The 27066-nt window shown below is 37.7% G+C and overlaps 2 protein-coding genes across 4 annotated transcripts in view; both read left to right on the forward strand.

Moving 5' to 3' along the window:
- Positions 1 to 27066, forward strand: part of COL8A1 (collagen type VIII alpha 1 chain) — a 154464-nt gene that overhangs the window by 83104 nt on the left and 44294 nt on the right. For all 3 annotated transcript variants that reach the window (XM_004771917.3, XM_004771916.3, XM_004771919.3), the window contains one exon: positions 17250 to 17370. The gene's annotated coding sequence lies outside the window, so the exon portion shown is untranslated. The remainder of the gene's footprint in view (positions 1 to 17249; positions 17371 to 27066) is intronic.
- Positions 19214 to 19941, forward strand: LOC101685071 (60S ribosomal protein L9-like). Its single transcript, XM_045088257.1, has one exon. It carries the CDS (start codon positions 19261 to 19263, stop codon positions 19843 to 19845), a length of 585 nt encoding a protein of 194 aa, XP_044944192.1. The 5' UTR covers positions 19214 to 19260; the 3' UTR covers positions 19846 to 19941.

A 27066-nucleotide genomic window follows, 5' to 3' on the forward strand; every position in this document is an offset into this window, starting at 1 on the left:
CTTTCCTATAGAGGAAAGCTCTCTCTCTGCCTACCTGTGATTTCTGTCTGTCTAAATAAATAAAATTAAAAAAATTAAAAAAAAGATAAGCAACTTTTACAAGACCATGGGACTTAGTGGTGAGATAATATCAGAAGACTAAGCCCCAGTTAGGTTTATAACTAGAAACCTCTCCTACTCTTTTAACCTAATGATAATCTTTCAGAGAGCTTGACTTGCATGGTATTACAAATCAGTGATAAATTTGGGGCTAGATCATTTGTTATCAGTGAGAATTACCCAATTCAGATACTCTCCAAGGGTTCATCTAGCTCTAAATATTTTATTATTCATCTGTTTGTTATTCAAGGATACCCTTCACAACATGGACACATGTTGTTCATCAACCTCCAAAATATTCTGCTCTTCTAGCCAGACATTGTCTTATGATCCCACAAATATTTATTCCATTGCCAAATCTTTCCCCATATGCATAATGACCTCCACTTTCTTCTTTGTTTATACAACTCCTATTCATTCTGCAAAACCCAGTTTCCCACCTCCTCCCCAATACCTTTCATTTCTCTGGCTTTCATGACTCTTCCTCTCTTCTGAACTCTTATAGTCTCCAAGGTGTGTCTATATAACTAAGAACACAATTATCTACTGTATAGGACATCCTCCCCAATTGTTTCTTGTGTACATCTTATCTTCCCAAATAGATTGGCTGCCCCATGAAGACAAGTACCACAGTTTAGGCTTATCTAATTGCAGTAAAGCAGAACACTGAGATGAATGCTCATAGCAGGTACTCAATTAACATTCAGTTGATTGGGCAAGGGGGCAGAGAGGAGAATAAACACTTTCTTGTTTCTCTAACCATTCTCAATAAACTTGAAACAGCTAAGTTTGATTGAGGTTTTGAAATAATTACAACTAATAAGGAAGGATAGGGAAGAACAGCACTTAGGCTACTTATAATCCTATCCTACAATCTTTTCTTTGAAATGTAGAGAATATTCAGTTGAGAATGCCCAAGGGGCTGATCGTTGTTTCTAAAGGAGGTGTCCACTTCTGCATCATCAGTTTCTGGTGATAAGTCTTACCCTTGGAAGCATAACTTATTTTCTGGGGTAAGAAAAACCTTATTGAATCCCATGTGATGAAAGATGAATAATATGGAGCTCTATGAGCCAAAATTAGTAAAAGCAAACAAACAAAGCATACTCGTTCATATCAGAATGCCACACCTTCATTATATAAGCATGAAGTAGCATCAGGCACATCTTAGGAAAAGAGTTCTTATTCCAGCTTTTTTTTATTTTTTATGTATTTACTGAGTGCCTCATGATAATAATAATGGAATATTAAGTATTAAATAAATATAATTCAAAAGTTAAGAGGCCCAGTGCAAGAGTCAAACAGTCTTGTATTCTGGGCCTATAACTTGGTAACTTTATGGGCAAGTTGCTTAACATGTCTGTACTTTACTTTCCTCACCTATAAGTAGGAATAATAATAATACAAATTTAAAGGTTTGTTGTAAAGATTAAAATGAGCTAACACATGAAAAAACATGGAATTAAGTATGTAGCACTTAGTAAACACTCAGTAAATTTTATTTATCATTATTAGTATTAAATATAATGTCATACACTGTGCTTGGCAATTAGTATATATTTATTAGATATAAAATTTGTAAAAGTTTATGAGGGTGCTCATTGATATATTCCAACACTAAGAGGAGATCCTAGCCCATGGGAGGCACTGAGTGAATAATTGTTAAATGGATGACTGGTTTCATTTGCTCCACACAATGGCCTTACAATATGGTAGTCTCTCAGAATACAACGCTGAGCAAGACAGAGGCCTAACCTTCAGGTCTAGTGCAGAGAAAGAGAAGGACATGCAAGGAAGGCAGAGAAGTCAACAGAACGAGTCGTATACAGGGTAAGCGCTCTGATAAGGTAATATAGTGCATTTGGGTAGAGGTATAATGAATACCTAATTTAAACTCAAGGGAACAAACAAGGCTTTCTGAAGGAAATGACAGCCATACTGACATGTAAAAAGTAACTCAGAGTTTGTCTGGGAAATTAGAATTACAGCAGTCCCCCCTTATACAAGCGGGTTATGTTCCTAGACCCTCAGTGGATGCCTGAAGTGGTGGATAGTATTGAGCTCTATATATACTATGTTTTTTCCCACCCATACATACCTATGATAAAGTTTAATTTATAAATTAGGCACAGCAAGAGATTAACAATCACTAGATTGTTAATCACCAGAGCAATTATAACAATACACTGTAATATAAGTTACAAAAATGTGGTCTCTCTCAAAATGTCTTATACTATACTCACCCTTCTTCTTGTGATGATGGAGATGACCAAATGACTGTGTGATGAGATGACATAAGGTGAATGACACAGTTGTGACATAGCATTAGGCTACTGTTGACCTTCTGACCACACACATAAGAGGATCATCTGCTTCTGCACTGCAATTGACCTTGGGTAACTGAAATCCAGGAAAGCAAAACTCCAGATAAGTTACTGCAACAGCATAGAGTCAGTCCAGAAGGTGAGAGAGTGGGTCACTTTCTTTAACTGTATGTAGCTCAGTATAGATGCAGTGAGAGGGGAGAGAGGAGAAAGGACACTGCAGAGGTCAGCAGGGTGCTGAGTATAGTGCCAGGGATGTGGACTTGATTCTGATGGCCATGGGACTGCTTCAGTGGGCTTTAGAATTGTCACTGATGGCTTCCTCCCTTTCACTGGGTTCTCAGAGTCCTAACAGTGACCCTGAGCTAGATTAACCTTGGTATTCATTTGCATATTTGTGAGTCCACATTGCTAGAATTATAATAGTTTATGGCCTATTTTTTACCATCTTTGTGTTAGAGATCTCTAAGACCAAAACTATCTTGAGTCTTACAGAGGTTGGTGGTACTTATCAAGAGTAGATCCAATCGGATCTGTTACTCGTGTCACAGAACTTGTCACTTGGCTATCTCACTAATACCATATTATGATTCAGTCAGTTGATCTCTCTGGGCTAAGTTTATAGCAAGGGTGGCAAGTTAACTTATTGTTCTTGGTTGATTCAGCCTCAGAAAGAGTATGTTTCATATTATTTTGTAGTATTAAATGTCAGTGGAGAATTTTCAGGGAAGAAAGTGAGTGACAAGATGTGGAACAAAAAAGTTCCAGAATCCTGTATACCTTTCATTTAACATGTTCTTGATGCCAAGCTTTAATGTGCATGAATACTGTATTACTCTGGATGACTTTCTAAGTTGTCCTCCAGCCAACCTGAAATTCTCTTTATCAGAATTCAAGGTGACAATGTTACGTAAGGAGAATACTGACAGATCTTCAGCAGGGGATTTCGAGGGAATTATATTCACCAAAAGCAGACTTTCATGTAAATGGATCATATAAATTGGCATAAATATCTGACAGAATCTAAATTAAAACAATCCTTTGCCGTCATCCTGAGCCATATGTGAACTGGTGTATCATTGAAGAATGAGCTGGTTACTGGTTAATGTCTCGGGAAAATTAAAGAACAGGGCATGTGTTCAAAACTGGAATCTGGTCCTGAACTATGAGCTAAGAAAAGGCAAGCTTTGTTTCTGGAATTAAAAACTGGGGGTATGGGCGCCTGGGTGGCTTAGTGGGTTAGGCCGCTGCCTTCAGCTCAGGTCATGATCTCAGGGTCCTGGGATCGAGTCCCGCATCGGGCTCTCTGCTCAGCAGGGAGCCTGCTTCCCTGTCTCTCTCTCTGCCTGCCTCTCCGTCTACTTGTGATTTCTCTCTGTCAAATAAATAAATAAAATCTTTAAAAAAAAAAAAAACTGGGGGTAAATATCATATAAGTTGTGACCTTAGAAGGATGATGAGGAGGAGCACATGGTCAGTCAAGCGTCTGCCTTTGGCTCAGGTCATGATCCTGGGGTCCTGGGATTGAACAAGCACATCAAGCACCACCTTGGCTCCCTGCTCAGTCGAGCTCCCTGCTCAGCCTGGGATCCTGCTTCTCTCTCTTCCTCTTGTGCTCTCACATGGGTGTACTCTTTCTCAGATAAATAAATAAGATCTTAAAAAAAAAAAGGGATGGTAAGGAGCTTCAGAGAACCTAAACAAATAAGGGGGAAAATCCTTTTGATGATTCTCTGAGCCCCACTTCCCCCTCACTATTATGTTTTGATTCCAGAGTGATGAGAGGAATGAGGGCTGGGAGACATAGGAGGGAGCAAGGGTGGGGAACTGGAGGTAAAGAAAGGAATGACAAGATGAAAGGAGTGGTGGAGAGCATTCTCTAAACCATTCAGAATTTAGGGAGTAGAACTGAAGATAGGGGAGCGCAAGCGTGCCATTCCCCTTGCTCACCACCAACACGAACACCAAGCCAGGAGGCACGCCTACTGGTTGAAAGTACAAATGTCACTCAGGGACAAGTAGGGTCAGCTATGTGGTGCGAGACGGGACAAAACATGAGAAGAACCTTTAGAAATGTCAGCTGACGGCTAAGAAGACCCGTCAGCCAGCCAGTGAGTCCAGAGCACTTGCTTTGTGTTCCGTTGCTACAAAAGCCACCACTGCAGCAGCCTCCATGGACAGGGCTGAGAGAGGCCTGAGCAGAGGAGCACGGTGAGGCCCAGAGTGTGGGGGAGGCAGTGGCTTATAACCCAGATAGATGTGTTGTTTGAAGCAGGCAATAAATTGCTAGCACTCTCCTAATAGAAAGAATGGCTCAAATGTGTACCATTTCATTCATCCCATTTTGATATCTGGAATATGATAAAATTCAGACTTCCCTTGTTTAATTAGCCATTAGGCTTGATGAAGAACATTTTTCAGGTTACACAAAAAATGATGGAAAAGTAAGTTGTGTCTGCCAGAGAAGAGGCAAAGGAAGGCCAGCCTGAAAAGGCAAAAGAACAGAAGAAAATAGCCACCTTTACTCTAAAATCCCTGAGAACATTTCAGCAGACACTGGGATTTTTAACTGAAGGAGGTGATATGGCTAATCCTGATGTGCCTTCGGATGCTTAATTCAAAGTTCAGCAAAAGTTTAAAAGGAAATGAAGTGAAAATTGATCACTTGGTATATAATCACTGGAGAAAGAGATCCACCCCAAAAATATTTCTGCCATGGAATTTTTTCAATGTCCTACTTTTGAGAATTCTTTCAATAATAGAATTTTTTTTTTAATTCCATACTAAAGTGTTTGAAATAAAGGAATTATCTTTTAAAGGGAACTCGCTGTGTCAACTGAAAAATGATTTATCACAGGGAAAAACTTGTATCCTTTGACATTAGTGCATAATATAAGCAGGAGTATGTACCCGAGAGGACTTGTGTTAACATATGTAAGTAATACCGTAATAAAAATTTTTTGAATAGTAACTAGAGGTTCTGGCTTGAGAAATCAGTAATAGGGTGATGCACATTGGCCATTGTGAATAAGAATCAGGGTAGTTAAGGGGGAATAGCTCTCCTTTTTTTGGCCAAAGAACTACTTAAAACATAATCTTAGCCTTTTGGAACATTAAAGGTGATTAAGACTTTAAAATTATTTTGTTCACCCCATTTTATAGTTGTGAAAAAAGGCAAGGCATTCCCCGTGTTGTGATATCTAGAGGTAAATTGCTTGCCTGAGGTGCTAAGGGCTAGGAAGCAGCCATTAATAGATTGAGACTATCATCTCGCCCTTTCCAAGAAAGCATACAATATAAATTCCAATGTGCTTCTAGATTTTCATGACCTAATACATAAGATCTGATTGAAATTACAGAAATGGGACATCTTAACATGTCAATGTTTGTAGAATGAACCTCACAAAATCATTATGGAAATACATAATGTTAAGGGATCTTACCTTGAGAAAACAGAAGCCAATGGTGGGGGGGGGAAGACATTATAAATAGATAACATCTGAAACAGAACTCCTTTAGGTCCAGGAAGGAAGCCTGAGGTGGGTATTCAACAGCTGTATTTAGAGGAATGATTACTGGGGGTAGTACTCTCCTCCTAATGAGGAAAGAAGAGGAAATGAATTTAAATTACAACCAAAGGAATTTAAGTTAGATGGAAAGATCTTATTGGCAGTGAAGGTTTCATGAACCCTGGAAAAGATTCCTGGGGAGGTTTTCAGATTCCCTATCTGGATATATTTAAAAGAAGAGAGATCTCTATCAGCCCAGGGTGGTTGAGGTAGAAACCTGCCTGGAATTCGCTTTCAGCTGAATTCTGTAAATCCAGATTAACTCCTGACGATGCTGACGATGTCAGAGACGGTAAATGCTAGGCAATGGCAAGAAACTTGTCCCTTAAAAAAACAAAAATCTCACCCAAAGTAATCATTTCCTTGAAAAATCAACTGGCGTGTGCTAGTTGGTTATAAGTGGAATGAACAAGTATAGTACATTCTGGCTTTTATTTTCTTTTTAATCTGGTTTCCAATGGAAAGAAGCCTTATGAAATCTCTCTGTTAGTCTATGCCCTGCTTAATGCATTTTTAGTTTTCTTCTTTAGGCTGGTTACAACCAAATCTCTTAGAAGAAACTAGCCTAGATAGCGATATATGTGCCCCCGGAGTAAACAATTTCAGAGGAAATGACCTCTCCCCAACACTCTAAAAGAAAACTTCTTTCCCTCCTAATTGAAAGAAACATGAGCAGCTGATTCCTCTACTATTATCATCTCTCCTTCCTTACCCTCACGCAGGCTCCAGCAACTTCTCTGCAACTTACAGAATTTCCCCTTATTTCCAGCGTATGAACAGCACTTGCACTCACAGTTCATACCAAAATTCTCTCATTTGTTGTACTTGTCTGTTTATACAGCTGTGCGTCTATTTGCCCCATTGTGTTAACCCCCTCTATTGTCTGTTTTTTATTGTGAGCTCCTGGAGGTGAGGAATGAAGTCTGTTTAATTTGGTTTGCACAATGCTGCGTCGACACAGGTGGACCCTGTGTGACTGTGCTTGACGGTGATGGTTCCTGGCATGACTAGATGCTCCAAAAAATAATGATAAAATGTAAACGTCATGGGATAATCAAAGTTGGAGAGAGAGGACTCAATTCAAAGAGTCTGTGTCATACCATGATCCTCCTATATGCAGTACACGAATGACATAATGGGTGTCAGGGACCACATTAAGCAGTGTGGACAAAGGTCCAGTCAATGACTGGACAGTCTATTAAGTAAGGGTCTGAAACCACAGAAAACAAGATTGAGTTTATTTGGAAGCTCGCCCCCCATCCCAGCCATCTTTTCCCTTGTTACATAAGCCCAGTCTTTCTGGGATTCACAGCTCAGAGCATCATCTGTCAGCGCCCACTGCCATATTTGACACTCCATGGAAGACTACCAAGGTCATACAGTATCTTGACCTTCTGACTTCTTTGCTGATACCCCAGAAAGAACAAAAGTCATTTTCACCATAATTAATAATTCTTCCTTCCTACCAATCAATCACTGCACAACCCCCTCCAACCTAACTTAACACCAGTCTTCCTCCCTGACCCAAGAGGAGAGAGACAAGTTGATCCATGATTCTTAGTTGCGTTAAAAATTTCCTGTGCCTATTCATTCCTAAGAGTCTCAAAGTTACATCAAAGAGCAAAATGATTGATGAAAACCCTTCCCTCAGGGGATGCACAGGAAATGACATTTCATTTAATTCAACAAATATTCTCTAGGCACCAATTATTTTTAGGCACACTTGTTGTGGCTAGGGAGGGAGAAGGGAGCAAAACATACTCAATCTTCAAAATGTGTGTGTGTGTGTGTGTGTGTGTGTGTGTATGTGAGTTAATTTAAGGTTTAAACAATCTTAAATATAATAAGATTGCTTTATTGTAGAATCATGGTGAACATTAGATGATGCAATATATATGTAAAATATAGTTAGCACAGAGCCCATCACATAAGTCATTCTCAGTAAGTAATAGCTGTTACTATTATCACTGAGTTATGGTTTCTTTTAGAGTCATTTCTTTTAGAGGTCTCCCTTGGAAACCAAACTTGACTTTAGAATATGAGCAATATAACTTGACAGTTATACGGTTAGGGGAGCCATCACATTCAAGTGCAAAAATAACCTATCATCTAGAACATGGAAGTAAATATCTATCCACCAAAATTGGAGCTCAGCCATGTCTTGATGTCTGGAGACAGTCTGGTTCTCATCCTGTTTTTCTTATGAAGCTTCTGGAGTGTTTCAGAATCTCAGTCATATCCCCAAAACACACATATTTTCCTTCCTGCTTCCTCCTACATGCTTTGGAGCATGGTTATTCCATAAGACAAGTGACTAGAAAGACACACTTACTTCAAAGGTATATTTTTAGGGCATGATTTTAATTAGTTGGCTGTTACTCAATCAGTATCATCAATTCGAGTTAGACAAGAATCAGTCAACTTTTGGGTCACCTGGGTGGCTCAGTTGGCTGAGCTCTGCCTTCAGCTTAGGTCATGGTTCCAGGGACCTGGAATTGAGCCCTGCATTGGGCTCCTTGCTCAGAGGGGAGTCTGCTTCTCCCTCTCCCTCTACCCCTTCTCCCACTTGTGCTCTCTTTGTCTCTCGCTCTCTTACTCACTCTCTCTCTCTCTCTCTCAAATAAATAAATAAAATCTTAAAAAAAATAAAAGAATAAATCAACTTTGGGGGGACCTGGGTGGCTCAGTTGGTTAAATGTCTGCCTTTGGCTCAGGTCATGATCTAAGAGTCCTGGGATCCAATCCCATGTCAGCCTCCCTGCTTGGCAGGAAGTCCGCTTCCTTCCCACCCTGCTCATATTCTCACTCTCTCTCTCTCTCAAAAAAAATGAATAAAATCTTCTTTTTTTTTAAAGAATAAATCAACTTTTTTAAAAATGTACTTTTTTATTAATTATTTTTATTAAAATATAATGTATTATTTGTCCCAGGTGTACAGGTCTGTGAATCGTCAGGCTTACACAGTTCACAGCACTCACCATAGCACATACCCTCCACAGTGTTTAAAAGAATAAATCAACTTTTCACTGGAAATAAAACAAAGTCAAATTTTAATCACCCAAGATTTTTTTTTTTTTTAAAGAATGGCAATTTTTTTTTTAAGATTTTTTTTTTTATTTATTCTTCAGGGAGAGAGGGAGAGAGAGCGAGCACAGGCAGACAGAATGGCAGGCAGAGGCAGAGGGAGAAGCAGGCTTGCTGCTGAGCAAGGAGCCCGATGTGGGACTCGATCCCAGGACGCTGGGATCATGACCTGAGCCGAAGGCAGCTGCTTAACCAACTGAGCCACCCAGGCGTCCCGAGATATTTTTTTTTTAAACTTGCCCAAAACAAATTGCTTCACAGGTCAACTTGATGAGGTATAGTGTTTAACTTACCAATTACTCAATTGCATAGTTAAACATATGAATGGACCATAATGCAAATGGCAGGATGATTGAATCCAAGGATGTCATAACAGAGTTAGCCCAAACAAAGGAATCCACTAACTTTGTATTTTTTGGTTCAATTTCAGCAGTGCCCTTTAGTGCCAAATATCTGGATAACCAAAAAGAGACTTCAAGCTAGGAGAGCTCATACGTGTACTTCATACATGACCACACCTTAAGTCACCATGATAGGACCAATATTTTATCCTGTCTGAAGTTTTATCCAATGGCTTCATATGAAAAGTGCTATAATTTCTTGGCAAGGATGAGGAATTTCAGGGAAATACTTAATATATTTCTATCTGTTGCAAAAGTATTAGAAAGATGACCTTGAATGAAAATATCAGACCATTTTCTGTCAAATATCACCTCTTAAGATGTATGAGGAGGGCCTAATTTTCAATTTCAACCCATGAAGCTGCAGCTCTCCAGTTTTCTGAACTAAAGTCACTATTTCTCAATTTATTCATCTATTGAAGTGTTAATTTCTCACTTCTACTTTCCTGATTCCAAAATAATAGAATCCAAAGATTTCAGATATACTTTAGCTATTTAGATCTTTTCCATCCTTTCATCTATCAGATCATTTAGATTTGGCTTCTTTGAACTGTGTGATCATAATGTGGATCTTATAAACAAAGGAAAATCTCCAATGATAATGTACTTAAAAGAAGACCAGTGATCCAGCAAAGTAGACCTTCAGTAATGGCTTTGTACAAGCTCAGAAGATTGTTTTTTTCTCTTCCAATTTCTCAGGACTCGTTGATAATCATAGTTGATCTTATTTTAGTGGAAATGGAACTCACAATCCTAGTTTTTGTCTTAGGAATACAAGCTTAAGTTTTTGTAGAAATCAGCTGAAGGATGAAGTCGTTCCTTCAAAGAAGGAAGACTTGGGGAAGAAAGGGAAATGAGCCCTTATACCCTCCAGTTCTCCAAACATTATTACTGAAATCAAATCAGACACACTACTCTATGAGAAGATAAAAATAGCTTCCAGATGAAATCATAGAGGGAGGCAAACCATAAGAACTCTTAATTATGGGAAAGAAACTGAGGGTTGCTGGAGGAGAGGAAGGTGAGAGACTGGAATAACTGGGTGATGGGCATTAAAAAGGGCCCTGATGGAATGAGCACTGGGTATGGTACGCAACAGATGAATCACTAAACTCTACTTCTGCAACTAATAATACAGTATATGTTAATTAAATTGATTTTAAGTTAATAAAAACAGAAAGAGAAAAAAAATAGCTTCCAGAAACCCCAAATTGACTCACCCAATTGTTTTTTTCTAAACCCTGGCATTTTTAAATAATTCAGATGCACAGTTTTAAGAAACTCAGATGCCCAATTTAATAACATTATTAATCAATGAACATTTACCTTGCTCCAGACAACTGCCTGCATTAGTAAAGTAAAACACAGTGTTGAAAAATTTGGAACTAAACCCTGGGATAATATCAGTAGGATAAGAACAGGCCGTTCCTTCATTTGCCAATTCCTGATTCACTGACCTTCTTCCACACTATGTAAAAGAATAGGATCTGTCTTCTCATTGCCTTTATTCATTTTTTGCACAGTTATAAGGATTAAATGAAACCATACAGATAACACAATTAGTACAACTGGCCCAAAAGACATGTTTAATAAACATGTATTTCCTTTCTCTTCAAGAATCATAAGAATGTGGCCAGCCTGCTTTGTGGAGGAAATTCAAAACTGGTGAGGACAGACTATGTTGAAACACTTATCCAAACTTGCGCCTGAGTGTCTGAATGTTATATAATTTTCTGAAATGGTATGGCATACCTATAAATAGCAATTCAGATTTTTCTCGTGGATTTTATAGAAATGGATCTAATTACTGTAGAATCTGTGATCGTCCCTGACACTGAGGCCCAGTCACTGAGGGCTTGCCATCCCCAGATTGAGTGACAAGAGGAGCATTTTTAACTCCCGTCCACCCAACGGGATACTTATGACATCTCTGCGTTCTAGAGGCTTGTACTTAACCAGCCTCAAAACAGAAACCCTGTTTTCAACACTTTCAGTGCTGAAAGAGGATCTTTTACGAAGACTTGTTCCCTATCCAGTAAATAAATCACATGCCTTGTAGCGGTAAAAATATTGGTAGGAGGTGCGTATCCTTCATTTCAAAGCAAGAAGCCTGTTGAGTGGTGGTAGGGTTTTAAAAGTATCTGATTTGACAGGAGAGCTCTCATCACACTCCTGAAATAATTTTACACTGTTATGATTTTGTTTGCGGTTTTTTCTTTTTTCAAAATTGAAGCAATGTACTTAACTTTAATCAGAACCATCAAAGCTTTAAAAAATGCCCATATAACTTAAAATTCCTGGGCTTTTTTTTTTAAATGATGTCAAATCCTGTTTCTTTTGCACTGCTAAGCTATGTTTCCAAACTACAAGAAATATTTCCAATGCATCCAGCAAATATTTGTGGAAGGCCTACCATGTGCCAGGCCTACTTCTCGTTGCAAGGGATGTAAATATCCCTTGCAGGAAACACACAAGTTCCCTGCTCACAAGGTGGGGTGGAGAGAGAGGAAGCATTGGTGTTGAGGCAGATTATAAATGAGTAAAAATGTATAATTAAGCAAGGACGATAAAACTGCTACTCTGCAACTAAAGAAGATTAGATTAGAGATACATGAAGATGAGCCGTTGACTTCAGGTTGAATGGTGAAGAGAAACCTCTCTAAGGAAACAATATTCACAGTGAGATTTAAGTGGCGAAAGGCCCAGCTATGCATGGTTCTGGGGAGAGAGCTTTTCAGACAAGGAAGAGCAAAGGCCTGAAGGTGGGGCCCAGCAAAATGTTTTCTATAAGGAGAAGACCAGTGTGGCTGGAGAATAAGGGACAAGGGGCAGAAGGGGTAAAATCAGGAGGTGGGCCAAGTAGGAATCATATTGGTCATGGAAGCCAGAAAAAAAGTGTAGGTCTGTTCTAAGTGCTATGAGGAGCTATTGGGTGCAAAGGGCTGGGTGGTTAAGCAGAAGAATAGCATGATCTGATTTACTTTTCCAACATTCACCCCATCTGCTGTGTGGAGATTGGGGCAAGAATAGATACATTTTATTTTTATTTTTTTTTTAAATGCAACTAGAATCATTGAAGGATGGTAAGCAAGAAAATTGATGGGATTGCGTTTGCTTTTGTTTTTGAGATTTCTCTAACGTGTAAGGACAAGACAATGGTGGAAAGCGATGTAAAGAGGGAACCAGAGTGGAAGAAATTTTAGTAAACTGGGAATTAATGTGAATTTGGATATGGAGCTCAGATGATGCCTCAGATTGTAAGAAAAGAAACAACACATATTAAGAAACCACTATGCTTATTTTTACAAAAGTAATCTCTTTTAATTATCACTACCACCAGTGGTATAGTTACTTAGCCCCATTTTTCTTATCTGAAAACTGAAACTTGGGAAGAGATAAATCAAATTTCCAAATATCCAGTCAAAGTAAATGGCAAATCCGTGATTCAAAGTTTGGTCTATGTGACTTAAAGCCCTGGTATTTTTGTACTCTAATATGGTATCCCTAGGTCAGAATCAACAAAATATCTTTGAAATTTTATTCTAAATAATAAAATAATATTTTGTATTATAAAATACATGGTTTCTTTAATGGTACTGATTGACATTTAGCTTGTTTCTATATTTTTGTTCCTATAAACTGTGAAAAATGTTTTATATGTTATTTTACTTCATTTCTGATTACTTTCTCATCCAAATTCCTAGATTCTAGTGGTATCAAAGAATAGGATATTCTTAAAACTCTACTCATGTAATATCAATTTATTTTCTAGAAAACTTGTGCCATTTAAACTGCCACTTAACATTAAATACAATTTTTTATCTTTGCCAGTTTGATAACAAAACTTTTAACTCTATTACTTAATTCACACTTGCTTTACTTTCTAATGAGATTGGACATTTTTTACATGTTTCTTAGCCTTTTCATTTTTCTTTTGTGAATTTTATGTTCACTTAATTGTCCATTTTCCTACATGGTATTGCTATTTCTTTCTTGGTGATTTGTAAAGAGCTCTTTATATAAGAAGAATACTAAGACTGCCTTTAACTAATCAACTTTTGCAAATAACATCCCAGAGAATATTTCACTTTAATTTTTAAATTTTCATTGTAAAAATACCATACATACAAGAGGCTTGTATAGGTATCCAGTTACCTATTGCTGCATAACAAGTCATATCAACATGCGGTGGCTTCAAACAAACATTTTATTTTTATCTCATAATTTTATGGGTCTCGGCTGGTTGCTTCTTCTGCTCTTATGGCTTACTCGCCTGGCAGATCGGCTGTTCTAGAGAGCCCCAAATGGCTTGACTCATAGGTTTAGTGATCTGGTGAGGGTAGAAGGAAGACCGAGTTCTGCCGGCCTGGTCACCTGCAGCACCAGCGCATGGCTGCCCAGCCACATGGCCTCAGGGGGAGTGACACGTGTTCCTTAGAGGCCCAGGACTCCAAAAGACAGCATCTTAGAAACCAGGCAGCATCTTTGTTGCTGGGCTTGTATGAGCCTTATATGAGCCAAGCTCACAGGTCATATAGTAACATCTCCACTGCACCCTATTGGTCTAAGCAGTCACTAGTTCTCCCAGATTCGATGGGAGGGAACACAGAGAAGGACCAAAGAATCTGTGGCGATGTTTTCAAACCCTCGAGAGGGTATCAAATTGCTTAAAGAAGTAAGCAAACTCCCCTCTACCTTTTAATTTTGTTCATAATTTTTTAAATTTTTTAAATTTCTTTTCAGTGTTCCAGAATTCATTGTTTATGCACCACACCAGTGCTCCATGCTACATGCCCTGCATAATACCCACCACCAGGCTCACCCAACTTCCCAACCCCCGCCTCCTCAAAACCCTCAGATTGTTTTTCAGAGTCCAGAGTCTCTCATGGTTCATCTCCCCCATCATAATGTTTTTATATGCAACTGGTTTTTAAGAATTTATATCACTCATCTCTTTTTCCTTTGTGATATTTTCCATTGCTTTGTAATTCATTTCTTTAAATTATTTCCCAAGTGTCTGTCTACAAAATCAAGGACATTATCAAATGACATATTTGGAGAAATGACTTTAAGGTCTTTAGATACTTTATTATGTATTGTAGCTGGATTCACTTAATTTAATTCATAATCCTTTTCATCCTTAAATTGCCATCACTGACACATTTGAAAATTCAATTAAATATGCAGGTTGAACCATACATCTAATTATGCGGTTGCTGTGTGGAGGCAAAGAAAAAAAAAGAAGTCTAGCTAACTAGTTCATGCTTAGTACTTGGCCACATTTCTGGCTCATGCTTTCGAAATGAACTAAAATACAATGAGCTACTTTTGGCCCATGTAGCCAGTAGTTCTTTTCAGGTCTTACAATCCATGTTTGAATATTGAATAATTTGATTTATTTTTTGAGTGGTGATGGTAGCATACTCTCTTACAGTGTTTTAATTGGCAAAGAAAAAAAAAGTGTTATCCATAAAAGCAACAAAAAAGCAATAATTATTTTAAAGGACATTCTTCTGGCTACTAGAGAGGAAAGAACTCATTTTAAACATGTTGTAAACACTCAATAAATGCTAAGTGATGATACTCATCTCATGTTCTAAAAATGCCATTGGGGTCTTTTCTTTTATTTTCTCTGCTTCCAGAGTTGCATTTCAAAAACTGGTTTTGTCATCTATCTGGGTGCGGAACCATGAAAACTAGAGAGAGATGTAAAAGGAATAAGATGTATGACACACACCTGATAGTGATGCTCAGCATTTCTGTCCATCCTGTGTATCTTTCTCCTGTTTTATTTTCATCGTATCTAGGAAAAAATGAATTTTGGAAGAAGATACTGGAAAATAATACAGTTAACTACCATGAGAGCAGAGGGCTCAATTTTTTTCCCAACATTTATGCACTGTGCCTTGTACATAGCAGTGCTCTGTGAATATTTATTGAGGAATAATTTGGGCAAAGGCACAGAAGAATTATCAGTCTGCTCCTCCTGTCCAGTGTGAATCTGAAGAGTTTCTTTTTCATGGAGGCAGCTGTTGGGCCAGTATCTCCTTCACGCCTGTCCTTGTTAACTGCCAGTCACACTACACAGCAACAAACTGGAAGTCAATCCTTGAGTCCACTTACCATCATTGACCTTTATTGCAAGGGATCATTTGAGATCCTGCAGTTTTCTAGAGTCTGTGTTCTCAAGTTACCTGTGGTGAACCCAAACTTGAGTCTGAGCATCCACAAGTTGAGCCAAAGTTCAGAGTGTTGGTGCATCCAGCCATCAGGCCTATGTACATGAGTCAGAGCCCGGGCCTTGTGTTTTGGGAACACTTAGGTTTTATTGACATTTAGCGGCTAGAACACATTCAAGTACTTCTTCATTTTATGTTAAATACAGAATACAAAAAATTCTAGATCTATAGTCTCCATTAGCCACAAGTAGATCTTTCCATTTAAGTTTATTAAAATGAAATAAAACCAAAAACTCAGTTCCTCACTCATACTAGCTACCTTTCAAGAACTCAGTAGTCATATGCAACTAGTGGCTAACACAGAGAATAGTGAGTTACGTAACATTTCCCTTATCACAGAAAGTTTTACTGACTATTACTACTCTAGAATATATCACATATATCACACTGCAGAAATTCTAAATTGGATACCCAATTCTCCACTTACTTCTTTTTTTTTTATTTCTTTTCAGCATAACAGTATTCATTGTTTATGCACCACACCCAGTGCTCCATGCAATATGTGCCCTCCCTAATACCCACCACCTGGTTCCCCCAACCTCCCACCCCCACCCCTTCAAAACCCTCAGGTTGTTTTTCAGAGTCCATAGTCTCTCATGGTTCACCTCCCCTTCCAATTTCCCTCAACTCCCTTCTCCTCTCCATCTCCTCATGTCCTCCATGTATCCAACCAATAATGACTTTCAAACCTTTTTAATTATCTAAATGTCTGAAGTTGTTCCTGTTTAAATCTTTTTTGAGAAACAAATGCAGAGAATATTTCCTAAACAAGTCTCTGTGAAATATATCAAAATAAGTTAGAGAGTATCTATTACACAGTTAAATTTCTGAAAATTAAGTTCATGTCGAGAGAAGTCCATATGATTTGTAAAAAGTCTAAATTACAGATGACTTAAAAAGCACATTTAATTAATTAAATTAAAGCAAAAGCTTAAATGAAAACCTGAAAGTGTTGCCAAATTAAAGTTCTATCAGATCTGACTTGATAAATAACAAAGAACAATTTCTAACTCAAATGCTGTTGTATGCAAATTAGATGGAAACCTGTTGCTGGAAAAATTTACTTTTCTTAAATAAGTTTAACTTTTCTCCCTTAGGCATTACTTCCTCATAAATTTGCTTCCTCTGTAGCAAATGCCAAATCCTTTCTAAATTATCTTAAATCTGTATTAATGGGAATTAAATGATTGAGAACTTAACACATAATATAACCATGAAAACCAATAAAGGCATACAATAGATTGATCATCTGGACAAAAACCTCTATAAAGTACATGTATTAAAATAAATAAATCTATATTTGTATATGTAGAAACACAAAGAATTATTCTCTCCTAATTACTTTACGAGAATCTCTGTATCTTCTAAATGTACACTTACATTTTGGTAAATAATATTTTTTACCGAAGCATGTACTTATACAATCTTATTATATAATTTCTCCTTTGACCCCAAAACAATATACTTTGATAATTACTCAGCTTCTTGTTGTCTTCCAAATGAGTAGAATTATCTTCTTTTTTCCTACCTCAGAAGCTATTCTGGAAAGTGAAGCAGCATCTGGAGAAGAAAAAGAAACCAGCTGTAGGCGTGCCACAAGAAAGCACAAGCAAGGACACCGGTTCTTGATTCCACAGGCTGGCCAAGTCTAAATGTAAGTGTGAGAAGCAATGGTGGGTGGTGCAGTGGCCTGGCCCTGGGTGGTCCACAGGCCAACTGCAGACTGAAGTCACTATCCCTGAGCACAGGGGCCATTGGCAGACACTGGGGTATCCGGCCTACCTGCAGTTCCTATGTTCCATCCACATCTTCACTGCCGCAAAAAGCCTGGAGACCATCACTAATGCCAGGTTTTAAAATCCCCCAGGGTAAAATACATGTGCAGAGTGTGATTCTAGCTGATTTTTAAGCCCAAGCATGTTGAATAGAGTCTTAAAATAATTACTTCCATAGGACCTGACTAGGTATCCAAGTGTTCACCAGATGCTAGCAGCTAGATTTTGCAGAGGAAAATTGCTAACTTAAGCTTCTTTTCATGATTCAGCAGAGGGTTTTAAGTAATAAAAGATCTGGAGATTTGTAAAATAAATAATTCCAGTGCAAATGGGAAAATTAAAATAATCTTATCATCTCCCAGTCATGTCTGTATGTGCTTTTCTACCATTATCAAATTTCTCTTAATTGGGCCAAGGTTTTGTTGGCTTTTGGGGGGGGGGTCTGGCTGATACTTTATAGTTTTGAGTTATGAGCTGAAATGAAGAAATGATGCCTTTAAGATGACTGAAGTGACATGTATTAAATTTCCCTAATGACAATCTAGGATGTGTGAAACAGAGTGAGATATAACAAATGCAGCTTTATTCATATAATATTGAGTATATCCACAATTAAAAACCAACAACATGCCAATATTTCTTATTCTTTGATTGATCTCTTAGTTGAAACAATTAAAACATCAAGTACACCATTAACTTCTGAACTTTGACTGGAAAAAGGAAAAACACCATTCATTTCTGACGAGTAGACATTATTTCATAGTATCCGCAGCCATCCCATGGTTCTTACCATTGCCTGGTCTTAAGTGTGACTTTTGGATACCCAACTCAGTATTTCCTGATATTCAATAGCACAATGGCTTTTCATAGTCTATTTCATTTTATTTGGTAATTTGAAGACTAAAGAGTTAAGATTCCTCAGATTTTTACATCTTTGCTCAAGGTGCACTTGAACAAAAAGAAAAGCATAGCATCGGACCCTACGGCTAATGCCACAGGACCACATCCTGTCTAGAACGAATCCGTTCAGAATTTTTGAAGAAATGCAAATACTTTAATGATTTTCCTAAGGTATCACATTTTTACTACAGGTACCTCTAATTGTTTTGGCAGGATTCCATCAAAGCCAGATGTTAATCAAATGAAATATTTATAATGCAAAACCATTGAGTAAAAAATAGATGTCCGTTTAAGCAAAGCTTAGAGGACTCAAACCAATCATGTATTTTGGTATGACTCTGTTACATTCATAATGTCAGGGTAAGGCTCTGAACTTAATCCAAAGAAATGTTATAATTGTTGCAATCAACTACAGGCTCGGCTTCTGGATTTCTGCTAACAAAATCTTGCTGCCAAAGACATTGATGGGCTCACCCAGTAAAAAATTATAATAATAATGTTGAACTAAATCATAAAAATACAGGAGGTGGTTATTATAGGGTAGAGGAGAGGAATTGCTTGTAAAGTTATGGTGGAAATATCAAAAATACATTTTATTGGACTTTTTAAAAATTAAGCTTTGTTTTTACACCAGAGTGCAAAAGCAATAAAATGTAAAGGTTACTCAAAAAACGATTTCATTCAATAGTCAACAGCAATGATTCAGCAAATGAAAATAAAAATTACATTCATTCAACATAGTCATCAACTCAGGCAGGCCAAAGCTTATATGTGATAACTTTCTAATAAAAATAACCAGCGAGGGCCCAGAAGGGTTACAAGAACGTGATGACGAACGACGCTCTCTCTTTGCCGCATCTACTGCGAGGATGAAGACCATTCTCAGCAATCAGACGGTCGACATCCCGGAGAATGTCGACATCACCCTGAAGGGACGCACGGTGATCGTGAAGGGCCCCAGAGGAACCCTGCGAAGGGACTTCAACCATATCAACGTAGAACTCAGTCTTCTTGGAAAGAAAAAGAAGAGGCTCCGAGTTGACAAATGGTGGGGGAACAGAAAAGAGCTGGCTACGGTTCGCACCATCTGTAGTCACGTGCAGAACATGATCAAGGGCATTACACTGGGCTTCCGATACAAGATGAGGTCTGTGTATGCTCACTTCCCCATCAACGTTGTTATTCAGGAGAATGGTTCTCTTGTTGAAATCCGAAATTTCTTGGGTGAAAAATACATCCGCAGGGTTCGGATGAGGCCAGGTGTTGCTTGTTCTGTATCTCAAGCCCAAAAAGATGAGTTAATTCTTGAAGGAAATGACATTGAACTTGTATCGAACTCAGCTGCTTTGATTCAGCAAGCCACTGAATCAACTGTTAAAAACAAGGATATCAGAAAATTTTTGGATGGTATCTATGTTTCTGAAAAAGGAACAGTTCAGCAGGCTGATGAATAAGATCTGAGTTGTCCATCTGCAGAAACAGCAAGAAGCCGGATGATTTTTCAGACTTATTTGTGATATTTTAAATATGCAATAAAAGCTATACTGATTTATTTATTTATTTAAATAAATAAAATAACCAGCTGAAAGTCATTTTAAAGAAAGAATTTTGACAGATAAAAGAATAAAGAACTTTTTTTTTAAGATTTTATTTCTTTATTTGACAGAGAGAGATCACAAGTAGGCAGAGAGATAGAGAGAGGAGGAAGCAGGCTTCCCGCTGAGCAGAGAGCCCAATACGGGACTCCATCCCAGGACCCTGAGACCATGACCTGAGCCGAAGGCAGCGGCTTAACCCACTGAGCCACCCAGGTGCCCCAAGAATAAAGAACTTGTGGAATGGGTTTCTTCTCAGTGAAAACAAACTTGGTTTGTACCTAATTTCGTATAGTATACAGCTCTAGATATTTTGTGTGGTTTTTCAAGTTCCATGATGAAATTCATTTGAAATGAATTTAGAAAAAAAAATGTAAATATAAAAACCATGATAGACTTACAGTTAGAAAAATGGAAATAACTCATGATAGCTAATCCTCTTTGTGCTCTCCAAAAGTAAAGAATGCTAATTTTAAAATTATTGAATAATCTGGAGTTACCCTTCTGATCATCTTTTTACTTTCTGAAAATATAGATTATGGAATCATATGGCATAGACATTTTGGTAGAGATTTCCATATTTTCTTCAAGTTAAATAACATATATCTCTTAGTGACAATTATCATGGAAATAAACTGCTTTCACTCATTAAAATACCTAATGGGCCTTACACACACTTAAATAGTATGGATTGAACGGAATTATTCTCACTTTCTGTTCAGAGATAAATGTATCTCTTGCATTGACACTAGAGAGGTATCTCACATGTGAGAATTCATGAGCTATATCTGTAACCGAAAATATCCATGGAAAATCTGCTAAATTGATCCATATCTGTTTCATTAATCAAGCCCACTGCAGAAGGGCTTTCTTGTGGTTCTACTATATTTTGGAGGTAAATAGAGTAGGGAAACAACAGTTCAATTTAGAAGTTTTCTGAAATATTGAAGAACATAGGGTTTTAGACTATATGACAGCAATAAAGTCCAATCCTTGATGGTTGTAATTCTGATATCTAAGTATATAAATATCTTATATGTATCATTTTAACTTCAGAACATTATGAAAATTGTCAAGAAGACCCTAACTATTTAAGATGGAATTTACTTCTTACTGACACTCTCTTCCTTATTTCTTTTTTGAAGTAGAAAAGTTTGGAGTTTTTTTGTTTTGTTTTGTTTTTCTAAAGCTGGCTTGGTACGAACAACTTTAGTTGAAGCAGATGGCTAGAAGTCAGAATCCCCAGATTCTATCCTTGATTCTCCTACCAACGGGGAATGTGGCCTTCGGCAAGTCATGAGAGTAAATCTACAATAACAGGGCTAATAATGCCTTACATATGTATGGTGCTTTCTGATCTAACAGAGCACTTACACACACAGTATCTTACTTAATCTTACACCCAGCCTCCTAAGAGGAGTATTGCAGTTACTAACAACCTCCATTACAGAGAGCAGAAATTTGAGGCCCAGAGACACTAAATCACTGTTCACAGCCACTTCGATATCAAATGTCAGAACCAAGAACAGACACACAAGATTCCAAGCTGGTCTCTGTCTCCTCACCTTTACGCCATACTGCCAGCCTCTGGTGCCTCCAAAGCTGAAATGATTAGAGCAGCACTGCCCAATATGGTAGCCATGAGCCACATGGCTTGAGCACTTGAAATGTGGCTAGTCCCAGTTGAGATGTATTGTGAGTGTAAGACACACGTGAGATTTCTAAGACTTTGAATGAAAACACAAAGAATGTAAAATATCTCAATACCTCTTATATCGATTGTACATTAAGACGACCATATTTTGGGGACGCCTGGGTGGCTCAGTTGGTTGCATGACTGCCTTCAGCTCAGGTCATGATCCCGGAGTCCTGGGATCGGGTCCCGCATCGGGCTCCCAGCTCAATGTGGAGTCTGCTTCTCTCTCTGACCTTCTCCTTGCTCATGCTCTCTCTCACTGTCTCTCTCTCAAATAAATAAATAAATAAAATCTTTAAAAAAAAAAAAAAGATGACCATATTTTGGATATCTTGTGTTAAATAAAACATATTTAAATTTATCTCACCTGTTTATTTTAACTTTTTTTTAAAAAAGATTTTATTTATTTATTTGTCAGAGAGAGAGCGCACAGGCAGACAGAGGCAGAGAGAGAAGCAGGCTCCCTGCCAAGCAAGGAGCCCGATGTGGGACCCAATCCCAGGACGCTGGGATCATGACCAGAGCCGAAGGCAGTTGCTTAACCAACTGAGCCACCCAGGCATCCCTGTTTTAATTTTCTAATGTGGCTACTAGAAGATGTGAAGTCCTATATGTTTCTCTTTGTTTCTATTGTCTGAAAGTCTTTCATCGTTTCTACCGGATAGAGCTGGACTAGAAGATTCCAATGTTCAGAATTTCACGGTACTGGGCTTGTTTATGCATCTGTCTTGATATGTTTGAGGCAAATTTCCAAAGATTCTGTCACACATAGAACAATGCAGATTCACAGCTGTAATTTGGTCATCAATTTGGTAATTCTCATATATCTTCCATATGTAGGGGAAATGTCAGGCATCATTAGCTGATGCTTCAAATTACTCATTCATTGAAAGGGGTCATATTATACTTGCTGAATGCTTGAAAGGCTTAGAGTACGAGAACCATGGAAAGAACTATAAATTATATTTATGACTCTGCAGCACACTATTTTAAAATATGTTCCCATTAAACATTATGAGTGAATGAGACATTGGAGTATTAGGTGATACAGGCAATGTAAAATAGCAATTACATATAAATTTATTATAAAATATGGCATATTTTATTCTCCCTACCAACTCTGTAAGACATTTTATATGTAACCCCTGAAGCAGGAACTTATTCCTGTTTTGAAAAATCTAACTGAAAGTCCTCAGGAAAAAAAATGGATTCTTATTCAGGAGAAAAAAATATATATATAGTTAAAAAAATAGCCCAATCACTGAAAGCTAACATCTATTTGGCATTTATTATGTGGACTCAGCACTCTGCTGAGAATTAGACCAAGATTATCTCATTTGGGAATTTGAAAATCCACAGTGGGGAGCAGAAGCTAAGCTCTTAACCATTGCTGTCTGTTACTGCAATGCTATTAGGAATCACAGAGAAACCTATCAAAAAATATTCAAATATTTGGAATTTAGTTTCTTTTATCCATTTTAAATCCACAAGCATTTATCCAGCAAATACAGTGGATCAGCTCTAGACATTGAACGAATATTGAGTCATAAGACCAGAGCCCTGCCCTCAAAGAGTAGAGAGTTGGTAGGCTTGAGAACAGGTTTTTGAAAAATACATACCACCAAACAAGATTATATGAAGGTGGAGTTACTTTTTACTTTTTAAAGGTTGCAATAAAAATCTTTGTTATATTCTTGATGTTACAATGTTTTTTTTCTATCTTGATGTTACAATGTTTTTTTCTATAGTTATGACAAATCTTTTTAACACTGCTCTCAGTGTGTTGAAACTTGCCGTTGTTTATAAAGCAAAGGTCTCAGGTTAAAAAACAAAAACCCACAAAACCCCAAAACAGTGTGGTATGAATTTCAGAGGTGCAATTCCCTCTCTATTTTATATCCACTTGGAAGAAAGTGGGCTGAAATGATCTTAAATATTTTCTGGAAAAAGGAAAATTAAAACGAACAAACAGAAAGGGACTTAAATCAAAATGTCACTGAAAATCACAAAACAGTGAAAACTAAAGAGTTTTATAACTTTTTGTACGATGATAGTAATATGTTACCTTTGAAGGTAGGGATTAAAAGTTGTGTAAATTAGCTAATTATATATTAATTTTTCAAAGAATTTGTCAAATTGCCAATTCTCTAGTGTTCTTGCTTACCTAGAATAAAAGAAAAACAAAATAACCAACTGTGGGTGGCAGAATTGTAGACATCTCAATGTCCCTAATTACACTTTTCTGTAATAGTTTCAGAATAAATATACATTGCTTTTATAATAAGTGAGTAGAAAAACTTCTGTAATCAACTCCAAAAGTGCCTATAAATGAAAAAGGCAAAAATTGAGAGGAGTAAAATGCAAATTTTGTTCTTAATCACAAAATTTATAAATAATAATACATTTTATAGGTTCTTCTTTCAGGCATTATTACCCTTCCTTTATTGAAGATAAATCACCCTGTGTACTATTCAAATTCTCTAGACAAGAAAGGTGAAAATTGGGTTAGGTTTTCTAGACTTTCTTAAGAAAGTGGTTTGCCCTCAGCTGTGAATACAAATGTTAAGATCAAGGTCACAATATGAGCTCTGAAGCTCTGAACTATTATTGCAGCAATCAGAAAAGGACAGCACCATGTAAAATGCAACTTGTCCACCTTGAAACAAATTGACCATTCATCATTGCCAAAGGCGTCTGCCTAAAACTGGCCTTGGTTCTTAGGCCAGGAGATGTGTGAAATGTCATGTGAGAATATGTCATATAATCACATCTTTGAGCTGGATAGGTTCTTAGAGAGCCTCAAAGGTGAAATGTAAAGTATTTAGGCATCCCATTTAAAAATTCCTGGAGAAATATTTGGTTTGAAAACTTCTTTTATGGAAACAAAACTAAAATTTTACTACAAAAAAAAAAAAACCCTCAGAAATGAGTTCTTTGGGCCATTTAATCATTAAATCATAAATCCACCAAAAGGAGCCTTCTCAATTATCTCATCCAATATCAATATTTTGCAGATGAGAAAACTAAGGAGCAAAAAAATTAATTTCTCAGGAAATTCCTTGAGTTAAAAAAGAAAGGCTATCAAAATCCTCCTGATTTTATGCATTTATGAAAAATACACTTATAATAAAATTATATGTATTAAAAACATTCCTCTCACCTCAAAACTATATACTTACTATGCATTATGGAGATTGTTGTGGAACAAGTAAATATCAAAACTCTTTTTCCAAGTTCAATATCTGTCTAAGAAATGGAAAATAGTAACACTTGATTTTAAGGAAAACAGAACAGTACATGTGTTTCTATTATCATCTATAAAATAGGAATAAGAGTAGAGGATCACAAAGTTGTTTAAGAATTAAACTAATAGGGGTGCCTGGCTGGCTTAGTGGGTTAAGGCACTGCCTTCAGCTCAGGTCTTGATCTCAGGATCCTGGGATTGAGTCCCACATCGAGCTCTCTGCCCGGCAAGGAGCCTGCTTCCTCCTCTCTCTTTCTCTGCCTGACTCTCTGCCTACTTGTGATCTCTCTCTGTCAAATAAATAAATAAAATCTTAAAAAAAAAAAATTAAACTAATAATACATGTAAGATGTTTAGTGCAATACTTGCTTGCTGCATAGTTAAATTCAGTAAGTGTCAGCTATTAGTAGTAGTAGTGATGTCATTATTATTTATAACATGGTAATTCCTCCACCTCCATACACCCTACCCCTCCATCAACCCCAACTCTTGTGATTCACCACACTGTTTCATGGCCCCACGCCCTTACACATGCTGGTCTCTTTTTTTTTTAATTTGGTCTCTTTCCCTGCTTCTCCTGGTGAATTCCTACCCACCACCCCGAAGTTCAGCTCTGAAGCTTCCTCCTCTTACATATCTTCCCTAAGATAGGTAAGATACTGTCTTTGCCTATCTTATTTACTCTCATCCATTTTCCAGGGTACTCTGCATATAAGCCTCTCCTATCAATTGAGAATGTGGCTTTTTTTTACTTGATCCTCTTGATCACTTCCAACACACACACGCACACGCAAACACACACACACTTAGGATTGAAAATGCATCACACTCCATTTTTTATCCCTGTAGAAATGTCAGTTGTAACGAATGAACCAACTCCTGTATAAGAAGATACTTTTTTTTCCCCCTTCGTGAGTAGGAATAAGGCTAGAATGTGTACTTGGTAGCCTTAGTTGTGAGGGGGAAATTGGGTGAGGGTTGGAAAAACCGGGGAATGCAACTTGGCAGCCCTGGGACCTGGCTCTGCCACAAGCTTAACCCTGTGGTCTTTAGTGAGTCATTTAACTTCTCTGGACTCAGTTTCCTTCTCAGCAAAATGAGCGGGTTGTGCAAAATATCCTCTGAGGAACCGCCCAGTGCCAACATGTATTTGATGTTGAACAGTGATTCATCTCAGTGGTTCCCTAACTTTAGCAGACGTCAGAATCATCAGGAGGACTTGTTAAAACACTGATTCCTGGTCAGCAGGTCTGAGATGGGGAACAAGTATTTACATGTTAACAAGTTCCCAGGTGATGCTGAGAGACCCATTTGGAGAATCACTGATGAACCTTATTAACACAGGACGGGGACACTGTCCTGTAGTTACCTGGCTAAGAGCATTCCTGATACGCAAATTCACGATAGGATGGAGGCAGGGAAATGCAGTCTTCTGTGACACACCATAAGGAGGACTGGGAGCCTGTGGGTACGTCCCAAAAGTGGCCAGAGAAGGCAAATTTTGCTGATCGAAACTGTTCTGTTAAAGACCCACCTTGTGGGGAAGAGGCAGCCTGAGTTCGCAATGCTGTGAGGCACTGAAAATAGACTCCAAGGTTTGACCCATCTGCTAAAACCCACGGCTGCTGAAGTCACAGTGGATTACAGTTGCCATCTAGCGATGGTTTTCAATTACTACATCTAGAGACGACAAAAGAGTTTTCTTTGGAACAATGCTTCCCCCCCCCCCAAAAAACTGTGTTCAAGATGAGAACCCCTAAGAATAGGCTCTAATGCACTTCAGTATTGTCAATGTTTGTATCCAGGTATAAATGTAAATATGTATCTAGCACTTCCTAGGTACCAGGCACTGCTCTAATACTTAATATATGTTCAGTTATACATAGCAGCCCAGTGAGTTCGATACAATTATTATTCCTGTTTTCCCAGAAAGGAAATATAACAAGATTTTTTTTTTAATTTTAAAAATTTAAGAACCTTGCCTGAGGCTGCCCAACCAGTAAAGCAGTACAGCTGGAATTGAACCTAGACCACTCCCAGAGAGAGATTGCTCTCTTATACTGGCAATTTAAAACAGTTACCCAAACAATCATTACCTGTAAATAGTTATGAGGTCCCAGGTCAATGTCTGAAAAAACTC

Source organism: Mustela putorius, unplaced genomic scaffold (assembly GCF_011764305.1).
Source record: "Mustela putorius furo isolate JIRA1106 unplaced genomic scaffold, ASM1176430v1.1 tig00003834_pilon_pilon_pilon, whole genome shotgun sequence".
NCBI lineage: Eukaryota > Metazoa > Chordata > Mammalia > Carnivora > Mustelidae > Mustela > Mustela putorius.